Here is a 20,785-nt window from a genome sequence, read left to right as displayed (position 1 = left end):
AATCACGCCTTTGCACTCCAGCCTGGGCAACGTAGTGAGACTGTGTCCCCCACCCCACCAAAAAGAAAATTAGCTTCCTTGAGAGTATCAGTGCAGAAAGCCTTAACTTACAGCACTGATGCCCTCAGTAACAGTGTATCATCCCTGTCTATGTCTAGAATCAGGTAGCATCCAGAGTCATTCTTCTTACGAAAAAAGGAATAAGTGGTTTTAACACTGGGTCTAGATTTTTAAAAGTTGAGCCCTGAAACCTTGTAAGGCACCTAGAGAATAAAGGCTTCACAGACACTAAAATACACATTTCACAGAACAACAGTGGTGGGGGGCTGTTAGACCCATCACAGTAGTATCATACCCTAGGATATATATCTCTAAATCCAGAGGCACTAGTGGTAGTGGGGAATCGGGTAGGAGAAATATTCACAGCAACGTTGGCCCCTTGGTAGCACAGGAAACAGAAGAAAAGAACTGTTGTCCATCCAGTTCCCACAGCTGGCAGGCTCCGGGTAGGTTGGTGGGTGGGTTCACAGTTGTAGAGCAATGGTTCATATAGCTGGCCATGATGAAGGTAGCTTCTGCAATCTAAGAGGAGGTCAGAGATGTGAAGGAATTGAACTAGCCTTGGCTTGAATCCTGTTTTTCTCACTTATTAGCTCTTATACTGAGTTCTGGGGCCTCAATTTATTTAATCTCTTAAAATACCCACCTGGGAGAAAATATCCAAAGGGAACCATTACCGTGCGGTTCAGAGGCCCAGTGGTGTGGGCCCCTGTTGGTCTGGCGATCCTCTGAGATGCACAGTGCCTTTCTGAGAAAAGGAAGCCCAGTGTTCTGCTCTGGTTAGCTCTACAACCAGGGAAGGGGCTTTCTTAAGAACGGGATCTGGAGATCCTCCCCTTTGGCAGGGGTGGTATTAAAGGAGGAGTAGGTTTGGCAAACTCTAACTTTAGGATTAAAAAGTGGAGAACAACAGGGTTTCCAGGTAATCACAGAGGAGTCAGGAACAATAAATCAGAACTTAGGTTCCTGAGCCTTTGTAATTGTTATTTTCGCTGGTCAACACTTCCTGTATTGAGTAGGAGCAAAGTCATTAAAGCAAAAGAGGTCTTTTTGCCGTCTTCCCCACAACAAGGAAGAGGGAGAACTGTGGGACTGTCCCACTTTTCAGCTAGTGTTGGGTCAGCAGAACCTAGGGGTAACATGAGAGCACCTTAAAGCGGAATCTGCCCTGCCTCGAGGCCTGCTGCAAGGAAGAGAAGAGCACATAAACACCCAACTGAGGACTGCGTGATGCTGGGGCTTGAGAGAATGAAAAAGAGTAAGTGAAGAGCATAATAGTAGCTAGGCCAGAGTTAGTTCCCTCCGAATATGCCCCTTTACCTACTAGCTGAACATTGCTACTGAGATGCTATACCACCTGAACCTTCGGAATACTAATTACAGACAAGACCAACAATTTTATCTGGGCAGGGCCCTTGTAGAGCACTAGCATAACCCCAGTTTCCTTTGTAAGCTCCAAGCCCACCACATCTGGCCAGAGTAGAATGTTTTAGCAGCTGTCAGACCTACCTTGGGAGCAGCCATCCGGAAGATCAACTTCTCAATGTGGCTTTTTCCAGAGGTCTTGTCTGGGATAGATCTAATCACAAGCATGAAGTCATCCCTGCAGCCACCAAAGGTTGTCACTGAAGAGTAGGGGTAAGTGACGTGCACTTGCTGTGGAAAGGAACCAGTCAATTCTGGGGAAACTTTCCACCTGTCCCCTGAGCTAGGAACCAGCATCCCCTGTCTCTTCTAGGCACAGGAAAGGAGAACTCCCAAGTGGTCATAATTTGGAGATCTCCATCTTGAATGTCTACAAGCACTGTCTAGACTAGATGACAGTGGTGCCTGGGCAGGAGTGGGGGTAGAGCAGCCATGGTCACTTGGTTCAGGCTTTTGAGTCCACAGAGGAGAAGAAAGACCATGTTGAGGAAGAAGAGGGGTCAAGGAGCAGCCTGCATCCTTTCATACCATAGTGTTGTGGTCCAGGATGCTGACACCATCCTCATTCACAGCAATCCACACCAGAGCATTCTCCTTGGAAGACAGCTGGGCAGGCTGGGGAAACAGAAACAACCCATCAGATAGATCCATAGTTACAGATTTTGAACTATAAGAACTTTCTGAGAAAGAAGGCACATCCAGGGATCTGCTAAGCAGTAATTTCCAGCCACCTCATCTTGGAAAACAGATGGTATTTGTACAGCGTATGCAGAAAATAGACAAGGCTGCTTGTGACAGGAGACCCTTGGCCTTGGGGCTCTGGTCACCTACTAACCATCTCAACAGCAGAGGCGATCATTCTTTTGGTGTCCCTAGCACCCATGCTGCCACAGCACACTGGATGGAAAGCTCTGTGCTACAGAATAGAGGCTAGCCCTGGCCACTCTATTAGGGGAATGGGGAACAGGTGGTTTTCTCCTAGTCTTGGAAACACGGCATTCCACCTATAGTCTCCAAGCTGAAGTGCTTCTGACTTCAGCCAATCTCCTAGGTGCTATAAAGGAAATAGGAAAGCAAGAATGCAGTCCTGTGGCTTTAGGCCCTATCAGTAAGGAAGTGACTATTTAGTGGACATTCCTGTAATGACTGATTTTCACTGCCAGGAGTACGGTATGGTAATCCAGAAAACCTCTCTCTTAATCTAAAGGGAGGCAGATAGACATTGGACATGTCGCCTTTTTCAGAAGCTTTTCCCAAGCTCCCAGACCAAGTGGGTCCCCGTTTCATGCCTTTATAACACCTCTGTACATCTCCTTCATAGCACTTGCGATGGCTTATAAATATATATTAAATATATAGAGAAAAAAATGAATACGATTATTTGATGAATATACATCTCCTGCACTAGATGGGAAACTCCAGGAAGGCAAGGACCGTGTCTGATTTTCTCACCTCTTATAACCTCAAACAACCAGCACTGGACATAGTAGGAGCTCAACTATTTGTTGAATGAATGGATGGCCATTTTCCGATCTGTGGCTTCAGTAAACAGGATCACTGCCCAGCTTTGAGCTGTAATTATCTACAATGTTTATGCACAACAGACACCCAGTGAAGAAAAGTTCCTTCTGAAATTACTGTTGGCCACCTGGCCTTCATACAGAGGTGAAATTAACGGCTGCCTAAGTAATTTGATTCCCCTGTATGCCATGTCATACCAGTGGAGATGCATTTCTTTAGGTTATACATTGTTCTTTCAAACTTTAAAACAAATGAAAGCACTCTTGAGAGGGCTATTATATCAAGTCTGAATCTGTGTGTGTGAATTAGTTGATCACATCTTTTCTTTTGGGGCAGTCAACAAAGGACAGATGAAGATAAGCAATCACAATTCTGCTCTGGACTGGAAATCCAGTAGGCCAGAAATGGTGGAGGGATAGTGACCCCTGGTGGTTACTGGTATGGAGGCGGGGGCTGCAAACTGGTATGGCTCAAACATGAGCAGATGGGGACACACCTAAGGGTGTGGGCAGCTCCTTCCACGGGCACTTACCTGAGCAGCAAAAAGCTTAGCACCAAAGAAAGGCCATTTCCTGGCCACAGTCAGGTAGATGCGGATGCACTCAGGAGGGGAGCAGCCTTGCAATGTTGCCCACTTTGTGGTCAACATATCTGCCAGGTGCCTGGTGTGGGCAGATGGAGAGAAATAGTGCCAGTGAAGTGCCAACATGTCTTCATTCCAGCCCTGAGGCCTCCCCACAGCGGCTGCAAGCCTACCTACCTCAGCTGTTCGGGGGGAGCCCCATGTCTGTAGCGCCTGGGGTAGAACCTGTCTAGGACCTGCTGGAGAAGATGCTGAGCCTTGGCAGGGGATGTGGCTCCAGGGCCTGGCAGGGCAGGCTTCTCCAAGTCCCCATATTCTACCTGTGATAGAAGCACATGAAGAGACTAGTCAAAATCTGACGGTGGATGGACCAGGTGGGGGCTGTTGAGAGGTGAAATAAACCATTACTTTATTACCCTCTTGGTGGGGTGCTAGTGGATGTGAAAAATACTTTAGAAAAACACTTCATCTCAAGTTTTACAGACACTGGAGAAACAAACTTAGGGCCCTAGAATATTAGAGATCACTGACCAACTTTGATTTTGCAGCTGAGGTAAAGTGCCTTTTCCAAAGACACAGTTAATTGATAGCACACAAGGGAAAACAGTGTGGAAATTCTGGCTTCCAGTCCAAAAATATGGGCTATAGAATTGAAGATGCTACAGATCCTAGAGTACAGCAAAGTGTTCTAAATGTGGCCTTTGGAGTTGGATACCTGGCACAAATCCCAGCTTTGTGTCCCTGATCAAGTTACTTAAGCTCTCTGAGCTTCAATTTCCTCATCTATTAGGTGCGAATAAAAACTACAATGGAGGATGCATATATGCTTATTTCAGGGCCTCCTAGAGAGTATTCTTATCTTTTTAATTATAAACATCAACTATTATTGTTTCCTCTTCCTTTCTAGCATGTAAATCCAGATTCTTATTCTTTTTTACAATATTTTTAACTTTTAATTTTTGTGGGTATATAGTAGGTGTCAGACTCTCTTATATGCCCCTTTACCTGCTAGCTGAACATTGCTACTGAGATGCAACACCACCTGAACCTTTGGAATACTAATTACAGACAAGACCAACGATTTTATCATGGCTCTTATGGGAGCCATGGAGGTATCCCAGATACCTTTGACAAGATGGCCTTCTAAATATAACAGGAAGGACAGTCCAAGTCTGAATGTGTGTTCCTCTTCCTAATTCTACTTAGAAGGTCTGATGGTTTATAAAGTTTACCACATCTATTACATGATACACATTATCCAGGTATCATACTTAGTACAACCCTGTGGAGGCTGGCAGGGGTGTTGTTGTTGTTTTGTTTTGTTTTGTTTTGAGACCGAGTTTTGCTCTTGTTGCATAGGCTGTAGTGCAATGGCACGATCTTGGCTCACTGCAACCTCCACCTCCTGGGTACAAGTGATTCTCTGGTCTCAGCCTGCTGAGTAGCTGGGATTACAAGCGTCCACCATCACACCCAGCTAATTTTAATTTTTATTGTATTTTATTTTATTTTTTTCAGTAGAGACAGGGTTTCACTGCTCAGGCTGGTCTCGGACTCCTGACCTCAGGTGATCCGCCCACCTCAGCCTCCCAAAGTGCTGGGATTACAGGTATGAGCCACTGCACCTGGCCAAATATTTTTGGTTTTGGTATACTGAGAAGGAAACTAAAGCATAGAGAAGTGAAGTGACTTGGCTAAGACCTCACAGTTGGAAGGACTCAAACCCAGTCTCTGGATTCCAAGTCCAGCCATCTGCACGCATCCTGTATCTGCGGTGAGTGCGGAGCTCTGCTCTGTAGGAGTCAGCTGTTGTCCATCCCAGAGATGGCAAAGCTGCCTTCTCCTGAGCACCACAGGATCTGCAGAATCTTTCCTGTGTTTTGGGCTGCATGGTGCATTCATTCTAAGCTGGCAACCCCACCCTCCTGCTTCCTGAACAAAACCTTACCTGGGCCATCAGGGCAGCCATCTCAAGAGCCAATTCCTTGTTGACAGGAAACCTCCCTGCCACTATCTCTCTACTAGTTTGAGAGGCAAGGAGCAGCCGTTCTCGGTCCGTCTCCCCTTTGACTTGACTGCGAAAGTACAGCCTGCAGAGCAGAGAATAAGAAGCCAGGACTCAGCAGGGATCCCAGACAGGGATGAGGCTTTCTCTGGGTCTGTTACCTTTATTTCCAAAAGGAGAAACTACTCTTTTCCCACTATTTATGAGCCTATTTTGTATTGCCTCCAGAAACATATAACCAAGTATGGCACAGAGCAGATGAAGGTCATGCTGATATAGGAGGACATGGTTCATTCTGAAGACACCATTAAACTTACTGGATTTAGTAAGGGAAATCTGGTACCTGGAGTTACAGATTAAGGGACTGGATGAGGTAAGAGTCCAAGAGACTATTGGAAACTATTTGCCTGGAGACATACTGAGATGGAGGGATGGGATTTTCTTAACCAAATTGATAGAAAGTCGAGATGTCTACTTCTGTATTTCCTGGAATTGGTATAGGAGGTACATACTCTTTAGCTTTAACTAGCTGGAGCTTATACAAAATTTCACTCTCATAAAGTAACACACTTAGCCATCCCATGAGGTTGGTCTATTTTCTTTTCTTTCCTTTTTTTTGAGGCAGGGTCTCACTCTGTCGCCCAGGCTGGAGTGCAGTGGCGCGATCTCAGCTCACTGCAGCCTCGACCTCCCGGGCTTAAGTGATCCTCCCACCTCAGTCCCCCTGAGTAGCTGGGACTACAGGTGCATGCCACCATGCCCAGCTAATTTTTGTATTTTTTATAGAGGCGGGGTTTTGCCATGTTGCCCAGGCTGGTCTGGTCTGTTTTCTTGGCAAATGTATGTGTGTGCGTGCGCGTGCATATACACACACACACAAGCAGTACAGGGAAGGCTGACAGAAGGCCTGAGCTGCCCAGGGTTTCACAGAGTATCAGCAGCAGAGCCAGCCTGCACCCCAGCTAGTGACTGCCAGGCAGCATTATATCTGTGGGCCCCTCCCCCGTCTGGATAGGCTGTCTAGTCGAGGAGGCGATGGGCTGGCACCCAGTGGCAGCCCTCGTGTTTGGCCCCACCCTCGTGCAGTGCTGAGGACCTGTTCTTGTACATCAGCTTCACGACGCGTGTCCCACCCTCAGACTTTCCGGGGTGCAGCTCCTTCATGGCTTGTTCCCACTTGGAGATGGCATCGCAGATCTTGAAAAGGCAAAAGAAGAAAGTCAGAAAATTTCCTGATAAGGAGAGAAGGGATCAAGGTCCAGCCAGGGCTGGACTCAGAGCAGAAGAGCAAAGAAAACAAAGGAAAGGTCCTCCCACCAGGAGGCTGACCTGCGGAGCTTCATGCTTCCTGGACCCAAGGTGGCAGCGGCTCCCTCACAAACAGAGGAAACCCTGGACAGGGTGAGCAATAAAGCAAGAAATCTGCCCTGCTGGCCTCACCAGCTGAGGGGCCTCCCCAGAGGCTAGGCAGCCCCATGGCCTTTGATCACCAGCTCTATTTCCATTCCACTGACTGCTATTCTCCTTTTCAACAAATATGCCCAGAGGCCTACCATGTCACAAAGCCTCACAGACACCCAGACATTGGCAAAGAAGGTATGTGGCATAGTTTTTCCAGGCAATGTTAAAAGACCATAGAAGCCTTTGTCCTGTTAAAGACAAGCACACACTGGAGCCAAATATGCATCAAAGTGCTAGAGCACATTCTCACAAACACTTATCCCCTAGGGCAGTAAGCCCAGACCACAATACAAGATTGACCTTAAATTCCATTCAACGGCCTTTACCTATAGGGGCACCATAAGGACCTGCCTCTTTAAAAGTGTGGTTCAACCTATAAGCATGGCATAGACCCTGGCAGAAAGCGTAAAAGTGAGGTGCTGGGTACCACATGACATCCGGGGGGTCCAGGCATACAGCTGGGAGCCTCTGAGTAGGCGCATGTAGGCAGTGGCTTCGTGGGGCCTCGCTGTCCCTACACCAAGCCAAGAAGAGGCTTTTCTTCTGGACGCTGCACAGCCACTCGAGGGAAGTAGGAGTGTAGCGATCTTGTCTCCAGAGACAAGGGCACACAACAGCTTTTTTCTCCCTCCCCAGGTACATTTTAGGATGGCACAGAAATGCTGACTAGGGCAGCACCTTGGGCTCAGCACCAAATGAGCTACCAAACAGTCAGGCACCCATCAAATGGGCTCTTTCCCCACCACCAATATCCCTGAGCAGGGAGGGGCTCAGCCGGCTCAGTGGGAGGCTGTCACCTTGACACTTCCCTGCAGGCAGTGCTCCAGGTCCCTGCCAGAGGGATCGTCCGTGAAGAGGGCAAAGCCAGAGTGGGATGGCTTTCTCATGCCTATCTCCTGGTTCAGCCGCTGGAGGAACTCATCAACCGTGGAGGAGCCGTCAAAACCAACCACCTGAGACGGGAGAAGGGTTCCACCCCTGAGTGAACTTCCCAAGAGGAGCTCACTAGGGCTGGTGGAGGGGACTGGGTACAGCAGGTGGAAAGGAGCAAAGACAAATACAAGAGGCCAAAGCAAGTTGGTTTCTGTGTTCATAGGCAAAGGGCCAGTGCATGAGGGATGTGAGCCCATCCACTGTAAATTTTACCGGGCATACCTGGGTCCCTCCTTTACCAACAATCTTTTGGAGGCCCTTTCTTATGCCACTTTCTTAGTCAGCATCTCAGCTTCCCTGTTCATGCAATGAGTTCATAAGATCTACTTCTGGGGCGCCAGTGAAGAATCTGCCAAGCCTAAGGAGCTTTAGCATCCACCTGGCCCAGAGGTATTCTCTGGATGATGACGTGAGAAGACCCGGGGCAAGGAGCACGCCCAGCTCCTCACCTGATAAGTCCCGTTGGTAAAGTGCACGGGGATGCTGAAGGGCAAGGAGTGGTGGAAGGGGTTACGCAGCAGGATGGACACCACTTCCATGCGTGACGGCCTGGCTTCCCGCTCCCCAGTCTGCAGGGTCCGCTCCACTGCCCGCTGGCAGTAGGTGGCATACTGGCCAGTTTCACTTCTAAAAAGACAGAAGAAGGGAGTATTATGGACTCTGCTCATCCCTGCCACTTTGGCACCCCAGGTCCCTATCCGGATTCAGCCAAGACCAAAACTGTAGCTGGGGCAGGTTGTGAGAAAAGCCCTGAAGACTCTGGTCTGGGGCATTAATTTGTCATTCAGGACCTTTACATACCAGGTTGCTGGCATGGATATTTTCTTCCAGAACCCAGAGAACATAACAACAGAATAGCATTTGCGGACAGTTTGGGGGCAGTGTGGCTTTATGCAAGAGTTGCCACAGTACCTCCAGGGATGCATGGATTGGCATGCAGAGAAGCTTAAGCATGCCCAGACCCCCACATACCCATTTGTGCACATGGCAATGGGTGAAGTCTCCACCACCACTGAGCGGTTTCAGAGGACAGGAGTGATCTGGTCTGTCCTAGACTCCTCTCATCCCTCTTATTCATGCTGCAGTTGGCAATGCTCAAGTGGCAGAGGAAATGGCCAGGTTCACTCACCTGGGATCTGCATGGCGTTGGAGCTGCTGCTTGACATACCAGAGGAAGTGATGCTGAGGCAGGAAAAGTGGAGCACACAGAGCGAGGAGCTGCCAGCACTGCCAGGGACACACACAGCGTAGGGTGAGTGCTGGGCCTACAGCACTACTTGTCCTCATAGCCCTGAGTTACAAAGCCTTCAGCACTCTTTCCCCAAACCAGAGCCCCCAACTTGCTGTGGGTGCTGGGACAGCCAGCTTGGTCAGGCTGTGTCCAGAATGCAATCACCTGTCTGTGCACAGACAGCTCAGCTGTACTGATGCAGCTTGGAGCACGGAGGCTGGCCACTGGCTGGGCTCACAGTATGCCTGTCCAGTCACCTCCTCCCACCTTTCCCACCTGCCAGCCCTTGCCAATGGCTTCTGTCAGCTGCTGTACCCCTGGCATACCTACCTGCATGAGGGAGTACTTCTGAGGCGGGCGGCAGCTGGTCTGCTTCATGAGTTGGCAATAGATCTCACTCTGCAGCTCAGGGTGAACCAGGCAGACCTGCAGTGCGGTCTGGGCCAAGGACACGTGGTAGTCCACCGAGGCAGCTTCCACCGGCACGTTGATGAAGAGCTGGCAGGACTGGGAGGGAACAGCAGTGAGCACAGCAGACCAGCATCCCCTGGGTTCAGAGAACTCAGCGGCTTGGCCATTTCCCAAGGGCTCCAGGGAGGTTTAAGTTTACTGACAGCCCTTTCTAAGAGGGAGCACTGCTACTGTTGGAGGGCATCTCTGCTTACTAAAAGGGGCTATGGGCTACTTTGGGGTAGAAGCTTTCCTTTTTAAAATGTTCTCATTACATAAACAAGACAAATGCATTAAAAAAAAAAAAAAAAAAAAAACCCAGAAAACTCAGACGTTCACAAAGAACATGCTAAAATAGGTCCGAATCTCTCAGGTCCAGAAGCAACATAAACCTGGCCTTTTCTGCTTAACTACAGGAGGAGGGGAGCTCCCCCAGAGAGAGTTTTCATTGGCATTTCCCAAGGACTTGTGCGTGACGTTCCAGAGCTGCTTCCCTCCCAGTGACAGGATTACATTCCTGCCATCCAGGAAGTGATAGGGACCCCAGGAAGTTTCCTTCCCTTCCTCTCCAGATCCCTCTGTGGGTTGTCCCCAACGGCACAGGTCTTCTCCACCCAAGTATTGCAAGTATCCCAGCGGTGGGCCTGGCCGCCACCCCCCTTTACCTTGAAGAGCTTGAGGGCCTCCGTCTGCAAGGCCTCAGAGGGCAGGGTGGTGAGGGAGGCGTATAGGCCGTCTTTGCTGTAGCACAGCATGGGGTGCCTCCAGAGCGGCGAATCTGCCCAAAGCACAGAACCAGAGAGCAGGGACAGTTACTACTGAGAGGGGACTCACCTCCCATTCACTGCCATCTTTAATTTATGGGGAAGAGAGTGGTTTATCTGTGACACTTGGGTTGTGCTGGGTTTATCATCCATGGAGTGTGGGGGGTACAGGTGGGCACTGCAATGAGCACCCTCATATAAGCATGACCTTTCTCATGGAATGGCAGTAGGGGTGAGTGTGCAAGGTTATGGGTGTCTGAGTGCAAGTGGATGTGTGCAGGGGAGCCGCTTTCTTACTGTGTCAGGTCTGGATGGAGGAGCACATGAATTGGTCAGAAACAAGCCTCAGAGCAGTAGTAAAGGGGTGTATGTGGTATATGCCATTAATTAGTTCCTCAGGGCCCTGAGAATCAGTAGCAAAACAAAGACTCCAAACAGGTTAGTCCGATCCCAATTTAGGCTTCACTCATTGATTTACAAACTCTTAACTATAGATTAACCAGCTACCTTCTTTCCTCAAACCTCTGCCCAGCCAGCAACGCAGCAGGTTGATCCAAGTAAAACATTTACCCAGGTCCCTGGAAAGCCTGCTTCCCAGATAAACTCCCCCAGATGCAGAGTGGTCACCTCAGTGTCTCAGCCGGAGACAGAGGGGCCCTGGAGCTTGGATGGGAACTTCCTCTCTGTGGCTTAGATGTTTTAAAAACAGCTTCAGAGTACAACACTGCTTTCTTTGGAATCTGGACCAATAGTCACCAAGCCACTACCCTCTGACCCAAGCAGTGGTGGCCACCCTTGCCTTACCTGGGTCTCCTTCACCATCCATCAGTTTTCCAATGAGCTGCTCATAGGCAGTGCCCACCTTGGCACTGCTGCCACCCGCAGCCACTGTGAGGTGGTAGAGCCACGTATCCTGGAAGAGGGCAGAAAGCCATCGGATGGGGACGGGGTGGGAAGAGTGGAGGCAAGAGCTCCAAGGAGGACTCCTTAAAGGGGCCAAGCCCATGTGGGGTTCAGCTAGTTTGGTTGGCATGAGTCAGGGCTACCTGGAAAGACTGAGGATCAGGTGAACATGAACCCAAGTTTCCAAATTTGCGATTCTATCACATGGCCTCAGTGAAGCAATGTTGGTCACTGGGAATAAATTCAGTATAAAGGAGTATTCCCATTCAGAGAATATTAGTTGCCCAAGTGTCCAGAAGGAAATAAACTTGAATTTTGAGAAGCTCAGGGGAAAGAGAAGAGAAGATCAGAATCACAGGTCCGAGCCTGGCCCTGGAGGCCCAGCCCTCTTCCTTACCTTTTCATGCTTGGTGCCAATGAGGAGGTAGGTGGGGCTGTGCTCTGCGGGGTGGATCACCAGGGTGCAGTGGGAGGAAAGCAACCGTCTGGTTCCTCCAGCCTCATAGTCCTCGTCTGAGTCACAGGATCGATCTACTTCTTCTATGCGCGCGTCCTGCACAGGCAGGCAGCCCAGGGGTCGCTGTGGACAGGAGACTTCCATGAATGGGAGAGCCAGTGGAGGACAAGGGAGTCTCCTTTCTCTGAATACATAGGCCCCGTGGAGCTGGGAATGGTGGATATGGACAGACAACAGGATGGGGAGGTGGAGACTATAGCATCCCAGCCAGGCTGGCAGCAGAATGAGGCTTGCTTGGAGAAGCACCAGAAACCCAGACAGGCAGAATCTCACACTCTGGAGGGATCCAGCCAACTGGTTTTGTATTTATCATGGGGTTACGTGGGGTAGGGACTTTCACCAGGACATGCAGCAGCGGTCATATGCTTCAGGGGAAGCAGGAGAGTGGGTATTGTGAGGAGGCTGAGGAAGTACCTTGTCCTCATGGCTCCGATAGTAATAGAAGGTTTTCCCAACAAGAGCGCACCAGACCAGCTTGGAGTGGCCATGCTTTACCTGTAAGACAGAAATGAACTGGCATTATGAGAAGTAGGTGACTCTAGAAGTAAATCCAGCACTGGCAAAGAGAACTAGGTGACTCCAGAAACAAATCCAGGACTGGCAAAGAGAAGCCACAGAGAGACAGATTTGACCTATGGTAGAGATGGAGATGCCATTCGGGCTCCCTACTAATGGAACCACCCCTTTCACAGCGAGGGTGCCATGGCGCCCTGTGGCACCCCAGCCATCATGGGCTATTCAGTGACCTATGACCTGCCATGAAATGATTAGCCAGGCTAATCAGATGTCCCCTCCAGGCATATGAAAATGGGAAGAACTTGCTAGGTGGCAGAGGCCACAGTTGTCAGGGTGCCGGGAGGGAGGGAGGGAAAACAGCAGGCTGAAGCCCTTGGGCAACCATGCATCATGAGGGAACAGAAGCTGCACATGGGTGGAGGAGAATGACATAAACAGACTGAACGAGAAGCAGAGGCACAGAGCGAGCCTGCCAGCCCTGAGCTTGCTGAGTGCAAGTCGCTTTGGTTCCTGCTGGTGTTCTGGTCTAGCTAATGTACTTCCTTGTTAACTTCCATTTTCTTGGGATTAACAACTGCTTCTCTGCTCTTTTCAACCAGAAGAGCCCTAATAAAAATGTCTTTCGGGTAGGCCTGGGATACTTTAAGCTTTAAGTCTTTGAGAGGCCATACCTACCTCACCCAGGTCTCTTCCTCCCATTATTAACACTGAGGTGAGTACAAGGTGTGGGTGGGTGACAGCCCCTAATGACCTCAAAATGGATACAAGATAATTCCTTCCCTTCTCTGTCTCGAGAATAGTTGTTCCGACGACCCTGATTTGTTTCCAGGGAATCACTCACCATCACGTTGTGTGGCCAGACCACGTTTGAGGGCTGGCCAGCGAGTCACTGTGAGGAGGCTCCCAGAGAAAGGAACCCCGTATAAGGGGGACCCCACCAACCTCGGCACCCCACTCCTCGCTCCCCTGACTCGCAGGAGGCACACGTTCCTGCCCTATCAGCCCCACCCTGTACCTTGGTTAGCCAGCCCTTCACGGTGGGCTTGGTGCCCCCCCGAGGCAGAGCTGGAGGCCCGGTGGCCTGCACCTTCAGCAGGCTCTGGAGTACTCGGATCCACTCCTCCAGCAGGCTGGGTGAATCGGCCGTCAGGTAGTAGGTTTTCTTCTCAGAGATGAGCTGTGGAGGGCAAGATGTGGGGGCGGGGCAGCACGCTGGGAGAATGGAGTAACCGGGACCTGGCTCCGAGGTGGCACCTGTCCCTGAACCCAAGGGACCGGCCTTCTGCCTGCCCTAGTGCTCCCTCCTTTCTTTTCCTCCTCATCTTTTCCTCCCTGTCTCTCTTTCCTTCACTCCATCTCTCACATTCTATCTCATCTTCCTTTCTTGTACTCAAAGTTAGGATCACATCCAAATGTTGATCTAAAGTCTTTCATTCATGCTCATTTGGCCCCATCTTTGTTTCACTCATAGCCATATCCAAACCCAGCACCTCTCTGTCTAAAATACTAGCAGCTAGGAGCATGCTCACCTGAAATGTCTGTGAACCCTCCCCTCGAACAATTTGGCAGCGGGAGTTCAGATCCACTTGGCCTTGAGGTTTCCGGATGACATCACTCTGTACAGAAAGTATTGGGGAGGAGAGCCACTGAATGTGGAGCCTTTCCGGAGCACCTCATTTACCCTTAGCTCTTCCTCCAGGTCAGAAGCAAAGGGAAACACGACTCCCAGCATTCCGGCTGTGTTATGATGGGTGACTTACTCTAGATTCTGGTTATAGCTAAATGGAACCTCAATCAGGAACATGGGTCCTTCTGAGAATCTCCCTATTTCATTCTGAGAACTCATGGCCAGGCTTAGGTCCCCAAGTGTGGCTCAAAGCTTCAGGTGTCCAGTGAGGTTGCCTCTCCCCACCTGCCAGACCTTTGCCCTCTGGCCTTGGGCCACATTCCCCCTCCTCCATCCCATCTGACATAGTCCAGGGTGTGACGTGGAGTCCTTTCGACTGCAGTGCTGGGCAGGGAGATTCTCACCGGGGACTTGTAGTACATAATCTGTCCCTGTCTCAGGACAAACCAGCGCCTCTTCCACGTCTTCACCCGGCTCCCCATTTTCAGCAGGTAGCCTGACTTCTCCAGTGACTCCTGAGGGGTGGAAGGGTGTAGGGGGAAGATGAAGAAAGGGGAAATCACTCAGGGCTCCCAGACATCACACAGGTCCGAGTGGTCCAGCTGCCTCACTACTCTGTCATCAATGAAATACAAAATTATTGAGTACCTACTCAGTGTATTTTCAGAATACCATACCCTGCTACGGTTCAGGGAGGACTAAATAAAACATGGGTGGTCCTGCCAAGGAAGGGCTTCCATGCTAGCTGGGGAAGGCCTCACTATGAGAAGGTAGCAGAGCAGGGGCTGCTAGAGGGAGAGGCTGGCCAGCGAGAGCCTCAGGAGAGAGCCGGCCCTGAGCTGGCCTTGTTAGGACAGGTCAGCCACTCCCTCAAAGACTGAGACAAGGAAGAAGACCATTCCAGGCAGCACAGAGCAGGGAGAGGGCAAGGCAGGTCTGGGCGACCATGGACACACCAGCCAGGCGGGACTGGAGGGTCATGGAGCCAGGGAGATGATGGGGCAGTAGAGAGGTGTGAGCAAGGGATGGGGAATTACATCTGGATGGATGCTAGCCCTGGCATGTAGTGGCACAGCTTGGAGCCTCAGGCTTCTCATCCATAAAATGGGCTAATGACCCCAAGAGGATTGTGAGGACAAATGAGACAATGCCTGGAAACTGAGCACAGTGCCTGGTGCCCTCTAAGAGTTCAATAAATGTTAGCTTGCGTTAGCATTCCAGGTGATAAAACAAAGTCATATATGGAAAACTCCTCACGGGGCCTGGTGGGCCACAGCAGGCTCTCAGTAACTGGCCATTGCTGGTATTCCAGGAGCTCTCTGGGCTCCCTCCTTCCTTCCTCGTGGGGTCTGTGTCTGACTCCATAACTGTACACCCCCAGCCCACGCCCCCTGCCCCCATCCCCCAGCTCTAGGGACCCCTCACGTCAGGCGGCTACTGCCTGTGTCTTGTGCTGAGGGTCCCAGCAGCCTCTGCTGACATTCTGCTCCCACCCTGCCCCCGCCCGTTTCCCGGCTCACCCCGCCCAGGCCCAGCCCGTCGGTGGAGTAGGATGAGGTGCGCTGCAGTTTGTGCTCAGGCTCTGAGTAGTCACTGTCCAGCGAGCAGGCGTCTGGGGGGATGGCGTAGTCACCCTCCGAGCTCAGTGAGGACATGGAGACGCCTTGCCGAGGGAGGAGGAGTCAAGGCCTGGGTCCCACACCTCCCTGACTCACGCAGCCCGGGAGCTGCTGAGCCTTGACCACCCACCCGGGACCCGCTTTCTGGGGCTGGAGGTGGAGCTGCTGGGGGGGGTCATGAGCTCAGATCAAGTGGGGATCCCCATGTTCAAGTGCCCATGGGAAGAGGTGAGGGACTCCTTGCTGCTGCACCCTGCCCCTGCTCCCCTTCTCTGTACCTCTCTTGATGGCCCGGGGGCTGCCTAGTCCACTGGTCTTCCTGGACTCAGAGCAGGGCACTGAGATTCGGAAACTCGCCTGAGAGCTGCAGTCATCGTCAGACCCAGAGGACTCGTCCATAAAGGGCATGTTGCTGATCTGCGTGGCTCTCTGCAAGACAGGCCCCTCCCTCACTGCAGCTCAGGCTGCAAAACAGTCCTCTCCCACCCTGCAGCTTGCACTCCTGCTCCAAGCGTCCATGGTGTGGCCAACCCCCAGCCAGGACTCTGAACAAACAACTGTCCAGTGTAAGGTCCCTCCTGGCCTCACTCCTGTGTCATGACCTCCATGTTTCTCAGGCCTCCCTTCCCACACACCATCTTCTGCGGTCCCCAAAGCAGCTGCCCATCACGACTGAACGCCTGCCCACTGTAATCCTCACTCCTTGCCACTAGGGGGCCCAAAAGCTACACCACAGACCAAGTGTGCCATGCAAGCTTTAAAAATGTGTAGGGTCGCAACAATCGATGATTGCATCTCCATTGGCAAACATTTAAAGTGACTAAGTGTTGGTGAGAGTATGGGGAGAAGATGAGGAAAACGAAACGCCAGTGTGTAAGGCATTTTTAGAAGGTAATTTGGCAGTACCTGTCAAAAATTAAAACATGCATATAATTTGCCCAGAAATCCCACCTCTAGAACTCTGTCCTACAGAAATATGTAGATATAAGTTCACAAAGACATATGTGCACAGCGATGTTCATGGCAACATTCATATTAGAGAAAAATAGGGTCACAGCCTAAATTATCATTGGAGGAAAGCTTTAGGTATTAATAGTTATGGTGCTTTGATACCAAGGGTACTGGACACCTATAGAAGGCGCGGTGGCTCATGCCTGTAATCCCAGCACTTTGGGAGGCCAAGGCAGGTGGATCACAATGTCAAGAGATCAAGACCATCCTGGCTAACACGGTGAAACCCGTCTCTACTAACAATACAAAAATTAGCTGTGCGTGGTGGTGCGTGCCTGTAGTTCCAGCTACTTGGGAGGCTGAGGCAGGAGAATTACTTGAACCCGGGAGGTGGAGGTTGCAGTCAGCCAAGGTCGCACCACTGCACTCCAGCCTGGTGACAGAGCCAGACTCCGTCTCGGAAAAAAAAAGAGGAGGTAGGGAAGGATAACCTGACGTGGTTATTCATGTGGTTAGGTGAACAAGCAAGGCATAGAATGACATGTATATGAGCACCTTTTGTGTGCACACAGGAGACAGTGAGAATGTGCTGCATATTTATAAATGCATCAAAAGGCCTTACTGAATAAACACTAAACCATTCACGACAGCTTCCTCTGGGCTTACGAATTAGGCAAAAGCCATGTGAGGGGAAATTTCACTTTTGGTTTTTTATTCTTCTATAAAAAATTTTATCAAGTATTACTATTATGATTCACAAACCAATAACAGAGACAAAAATGTGTATGAAAATATTGCAATTATATCTGATTTTTGTTTTTAAAATGTAATGACGTTATGGGAATATAAGTTGGAATATACCTAAATAATTCTAGAAGGAGCCCTGCTGCCCTCTGGGACCTGGGGAGTGGGGCAGACATGAGAAAAGACGGGGAGGCCCATATAGCAGGCATAGGCTTAACCTTCTTACCTTGTCCACATTCACACTGATTCAAATTTTTGTAAATGTGGAATTTTTATAATAACCTAATAAACAATAAAACAAAATGACATATGCTGGGCTGAGCTCCCTGGCCAGGGTAACCATGTGCAGAAGCCTGGCCCTAGCGGGGAGGGGGGAGGGATTGCACTGGGAGTTATACCTGATGTAAATGACGAGTTGATGGGTGCTGACGAGTTGATGGGTGCAGCACACCAACATGGCACAAGTATACATATGTAACAAACCTGCAAGTTATGCACATATACCCTAGAACTTAAAGTATAATAATAAAAAATAAAATAAAATAAAGAAGCCTGGCCCTAGAGCCCCGCTCCGGTCATTGGATGATGAGGCCAGGGGCCTTTGCTGATGAGACACCCCCTATTTGTGCAGCAGTTTCTTACCCCCTTCAGTGCTGTGTAGACAGGCACAGTGACATTCTTGTAGACCAGGCCAGAGAAAGACCCAGGGGAAGCAAGGGCAGGAGGGCTTGAAGCTGAGCAGGGAAGAGAGGAATGAGATTACTCAAGGGCATAACCCAGGAAGAGGTGTGGGAGAAGCAGAGAACTGGGCAGATGGCATTCCCTCCAGGAGCAAGCCGGTGACAGATCTCAAGAGGGGGGCCAGGGCTCTGTTCATCTTCTCCCCTTGACTCACTTTGGGGACCATGATCTCCATGTGGTAAAGGATCCCTCACAATAGAATCCAAAGGCCTTACCCTTTAACCATTTTCTCCTCCATGACGTTTGCACAGTGTTCCACTGTTGCAGATGTGAGTTACAAATCATGCGGCTATGGGACCACCCCACAGCCCCCCCTTGTGGAGATTTGGTGGCTGGCTGGAGAGGAGCCAGTGAGTGGGGTCCATGTAAATCAGGACACTTGGGACTCCTCCCACCCACGGCCCTGGCACTGCAGAAGGGAAGCCTGTGCAGGTGGGAGGCTGGGCTGGAGGCCCCCCTCAGATCCCTTCCAGCTCTGTGACTGGCTCCTTCCCTGTGATGGGCTGAACCTGTACGACTTCCCTTTCCCTTCTAGGTGGGCCTTGCTGTGATTTCACCTGAACTTCACCTGCTGGGGAGGGGAACAGGGTGCCAGGCAACATTGGCCCTGGGTGTTGCTTGGAGTCTTCTCCTCCCCGCTTGCCCACCCTGCCCACCTTGGGTGTTTGGTGCCTCCAAGCGTCACGTGGGGACTCACTGTAGGGGAAAAATGTGCCCTAAGTTCCCACATGTGGAACTCACCGCAGCAGGCAGTATTACTTCTGGGAGACACGTCTGAGAGCCGCATGCCCGATGTGGCCACAGCGTAGATCCGGCTCTCCTGAAACACGAGGTCCTAGGAGGGTCAGGGCCCAGCATCATGCCCACCCCACCCCCTCCAGGCATGTGCAGGAAAAAGCATGGCTTTGGGGGTGGGCAGACCTGCAGGGGGCAGTGACTCGCTAATAAATCTTGAGCAAGTTACTTCATTTCTGAGACTCATTTTCCTCTGCTCTAAATGGGGGTAATAATACTTACCTTTCAGGCTGCTGTGAGAATCAATGAAATACTTAAGGTAAGCATTTAACACCTGGAATATAATCAGTGCCCAACAGTTCCCTGTCTTGCCTCCACCCTTCACCTTTGGGGCAAAGGAGGTTCAAGAGAAGATAGGTCAGTAACCTGTTGCTCTGAATCCTACCCATTTTAGAAACCGTTGGGTCTCAAGATCTCACCCCCCCAAGTTAGGGATATTGATAATGAAGAAGCCACTGGTGCCACACAACAAGGGCTCTTTTGTAAGCCAGTTGTTTGGAACTTAGGGCACATTTTAAAAAAATTCTCTATTGTTTCTTTTTCTAAAAAATTATTTGTTTTTTAAGTTCCAGGGTACATGTGCAAGATGTGAAGGTTTTTATATAGGTAAGCGTGTGTCATGGTGGTCAGCTGCACCTAACAACCCATCACCTAGGTATTAATCCCAGCATGCGTTAGCTCTTTTCCCTAATACTCTCCCACCACCGCCCTTCCCTGCCAGGCCCCGCTAAGTGTTGTTCCTCTCCCTGTGTCCATGTGTTCTCATCGTCCAGCTCCCACTTGTAAGTGAGAAGATGCAGTGTTTGGTTTTCTGTTCCTACGTCAGTTTGCTGAAGATAATGGCTTCCAGCTCCATTCATGTCCCTGCAAAGGACATGACTTCATTCCTGTTTATGGCTGCATTGTATTCCATGGTGTATTTATACCACATTTTCTTTATCCAGTCTACCACTGACGGGCACTTGGGTTGATTCCGTGTCTTTGCTATTGTGAACAGTGCAGTGATGAACGTATGTGGGAACTTAGGGCACATTTTTCCCCTACAGGAATAATGTCATATCATGGCTAGGCTTCAGGGCCAATCTACAAAGCCTATTTTGCCCAACAGTTCTCCAGCATCCCCATGCAGAAGACACTGGGAGAATGCCTATCCTGGGTCTGAAGTAGGCCATAGGCCAAAGGCCAAAGGAGCTTTTCCTAATGGCCCCGATTGCTCATAAACAACCCACATGGCTCCCTGCACCTTCTATATCTGTTTGCTCCACTGAGCCTTTGGTCAGCCTTTGGAGGAATGTCCTGCTGGCTCAGGGAGGCAGCTAGATGTGCTGTCACCTGGTGGGGTCAGATGGGCTAGGAGATGGTGTTGGAAGGGAGGTGGGTGCCTATTGGGGTGTATCCCAGAGGAGAGCAGCAGCCCTGGGGCACCTGGGAGGAGAGAGGGCAGAGCTGATGAGTGCTGCCATGAGACGCTGAGATCACTGGAGGGGCGGCAAGGCAGGAGACAGAGAGGCAGTGAGGAAGGAGGCCAAGGAGGGCCCTGCAGCAGGGCAGCGAGTTTTTGTGCTCGTGTAGGGCAGATACACCAGGCCCAAGTAAAATTAGGCATAAAAAGGATTATTTCTGCCCACAGCGGTGGTGGAATTTAACCAAGGACAGGCCTCTAACTTTGCAGAGGAAATGAAACTGAAGTTTGAAGGATTTAGGTGAAACAAAACCTAGAACTGTTTGACAAAAGGTTATCTAATGCCTAACTCACAAGGTTGTTTTAAGGATTAACTGAAAAAAGGGCTTTCCAAACTCTAAGGTACATAAGTATTTCTCACACCCTCAGATTGAGAAATGTCCTCTGACATTTCTTTTTTTTTTCCCCCTCCAGATGGTCACTGCCCCATTTCCCCCCCCCTCCATGGTTACTGCCTGGGAGAGAGAGAGGCTGGGC

General features: G+C 50.3%; 1 protein-coding gene across 1 annotated transcript in view; it reads right to left on the bottom strand.

Annotated features, from left to right (window-relative positions):
• Positions 1 to 20,785, bottom strand: part of PLEKHH1 (pleckstrin homology, MyTH4 and FERM domain containing H1) — a 56,284-nt gene that overhangs the window by 1,923 nt on the left and 33,576 nt on the right. Inside the window, exons 8-31 of the mRNA XM_025391553.1 lie at positions 18,793 to 18,871; positions 17,953 to 18,044; positions 15,894 to 16,044; positions 15,517 to 15,659; positions 14,401 to 14,511; positions 13,899 to 13,985; positions 13,385 to 13,546; positions 12,268 to 12,348; positions 11,734 to 11,916; positions 11,238 to 11,346; positions 10,335 to 10,447; positions 9,550 to 9,726; positions 9,118 to 9,215; positions 8,438 to 8,615; positions 7,853 to 8,008; positions 6,691 to 6,791; positions 5,538 to 5,679; positions 3,767 to 3,909; positions 3,539 to 3,668; positions 2,014 to 2,100; positions 1,570 to 1,716; positions 1,211 to 1,299; positions 707 to 846; positions 22 to 582 (exon numbers count right to left, since the gene is read on the bottom strand). Coding sequence (XP_025247338.1) covers positions 350 to 582; positions 707 to 846; positions 1,211 to 1,299; positions 1,570 to 1,716; positions 2,014 to 2,100; positions 3,539 to 3,668; positions 3,767 to 3,909; positions 5,538 to 5,679; positions 6,691 to 6,791; positions 7,853 to 8,008; positions 8,438 to 8,615; positions 9,118 to 9,215; positions 9,550 to 9,726; positions 10,335 to 10,447; positions 11,238 to 11,346; positions 11,734 to 11,916; positions 12,268 to 12,348; positions 13,385 to 13,546; positions 13,899 to 13,985; positions 14,401 to 14,511; positions 15,517 to 15,659; positions 15,894 to 16,044; positions 17,953 to 18,044; positions 18,793 to 18,871 — 3,132 coding nt within the window. The 3' untranslated portion in view covers positions 22 to 349. The remainder of the gene's footprint in view (positions 1 to 21; positions 583 to 706; positions 847 to 1,210; positions 1,300 to 1,569; positions 1,717 to 2,013; positions 2,101 to 3,538; positions 3,669 to 3,766; positions 3,910 to 5,537; positions 5,680 to 6,690; positions 6,792 to 7,852; positions 8,009 to 8,437; positions 8,616 to 9,117; positions 9,216 to 9,549; positions 9,727 to 10,334; positions 10,448 to 11,237; positions 11,347 to 11,733; positions 11,917 to 12,267; positions 12,349 to 13,384; positions 13,547 to 13,898; positions 13,986 to 14,400; positions 14,512 to 15,516; positions 15,660 to 15,893; positions 16,045 to 17,952; positions 18,045 to 18,792; positions 18,872 to 20,785) is intronic.

Source organism: Theropithecus gelada, chromosome 7b (assembly GCF_003255815.1).
Source record: "Theropithecus gelada isolate Dixy chromosome 7b, Tgel_1.0, whole genome shotgun sequence".
Taxonomy (NCBI): Eukaryota; Metazoa; Chordata; class Mammalia; order Primates; family Cercopithecidae; genus Theropithecus; species Theropithecus gelada.
The sequence above is the reverse complement of the archived record's forward strand: the minus strand, read 5'-3'. Positions and strand labels throughout refer to the sequence as shown.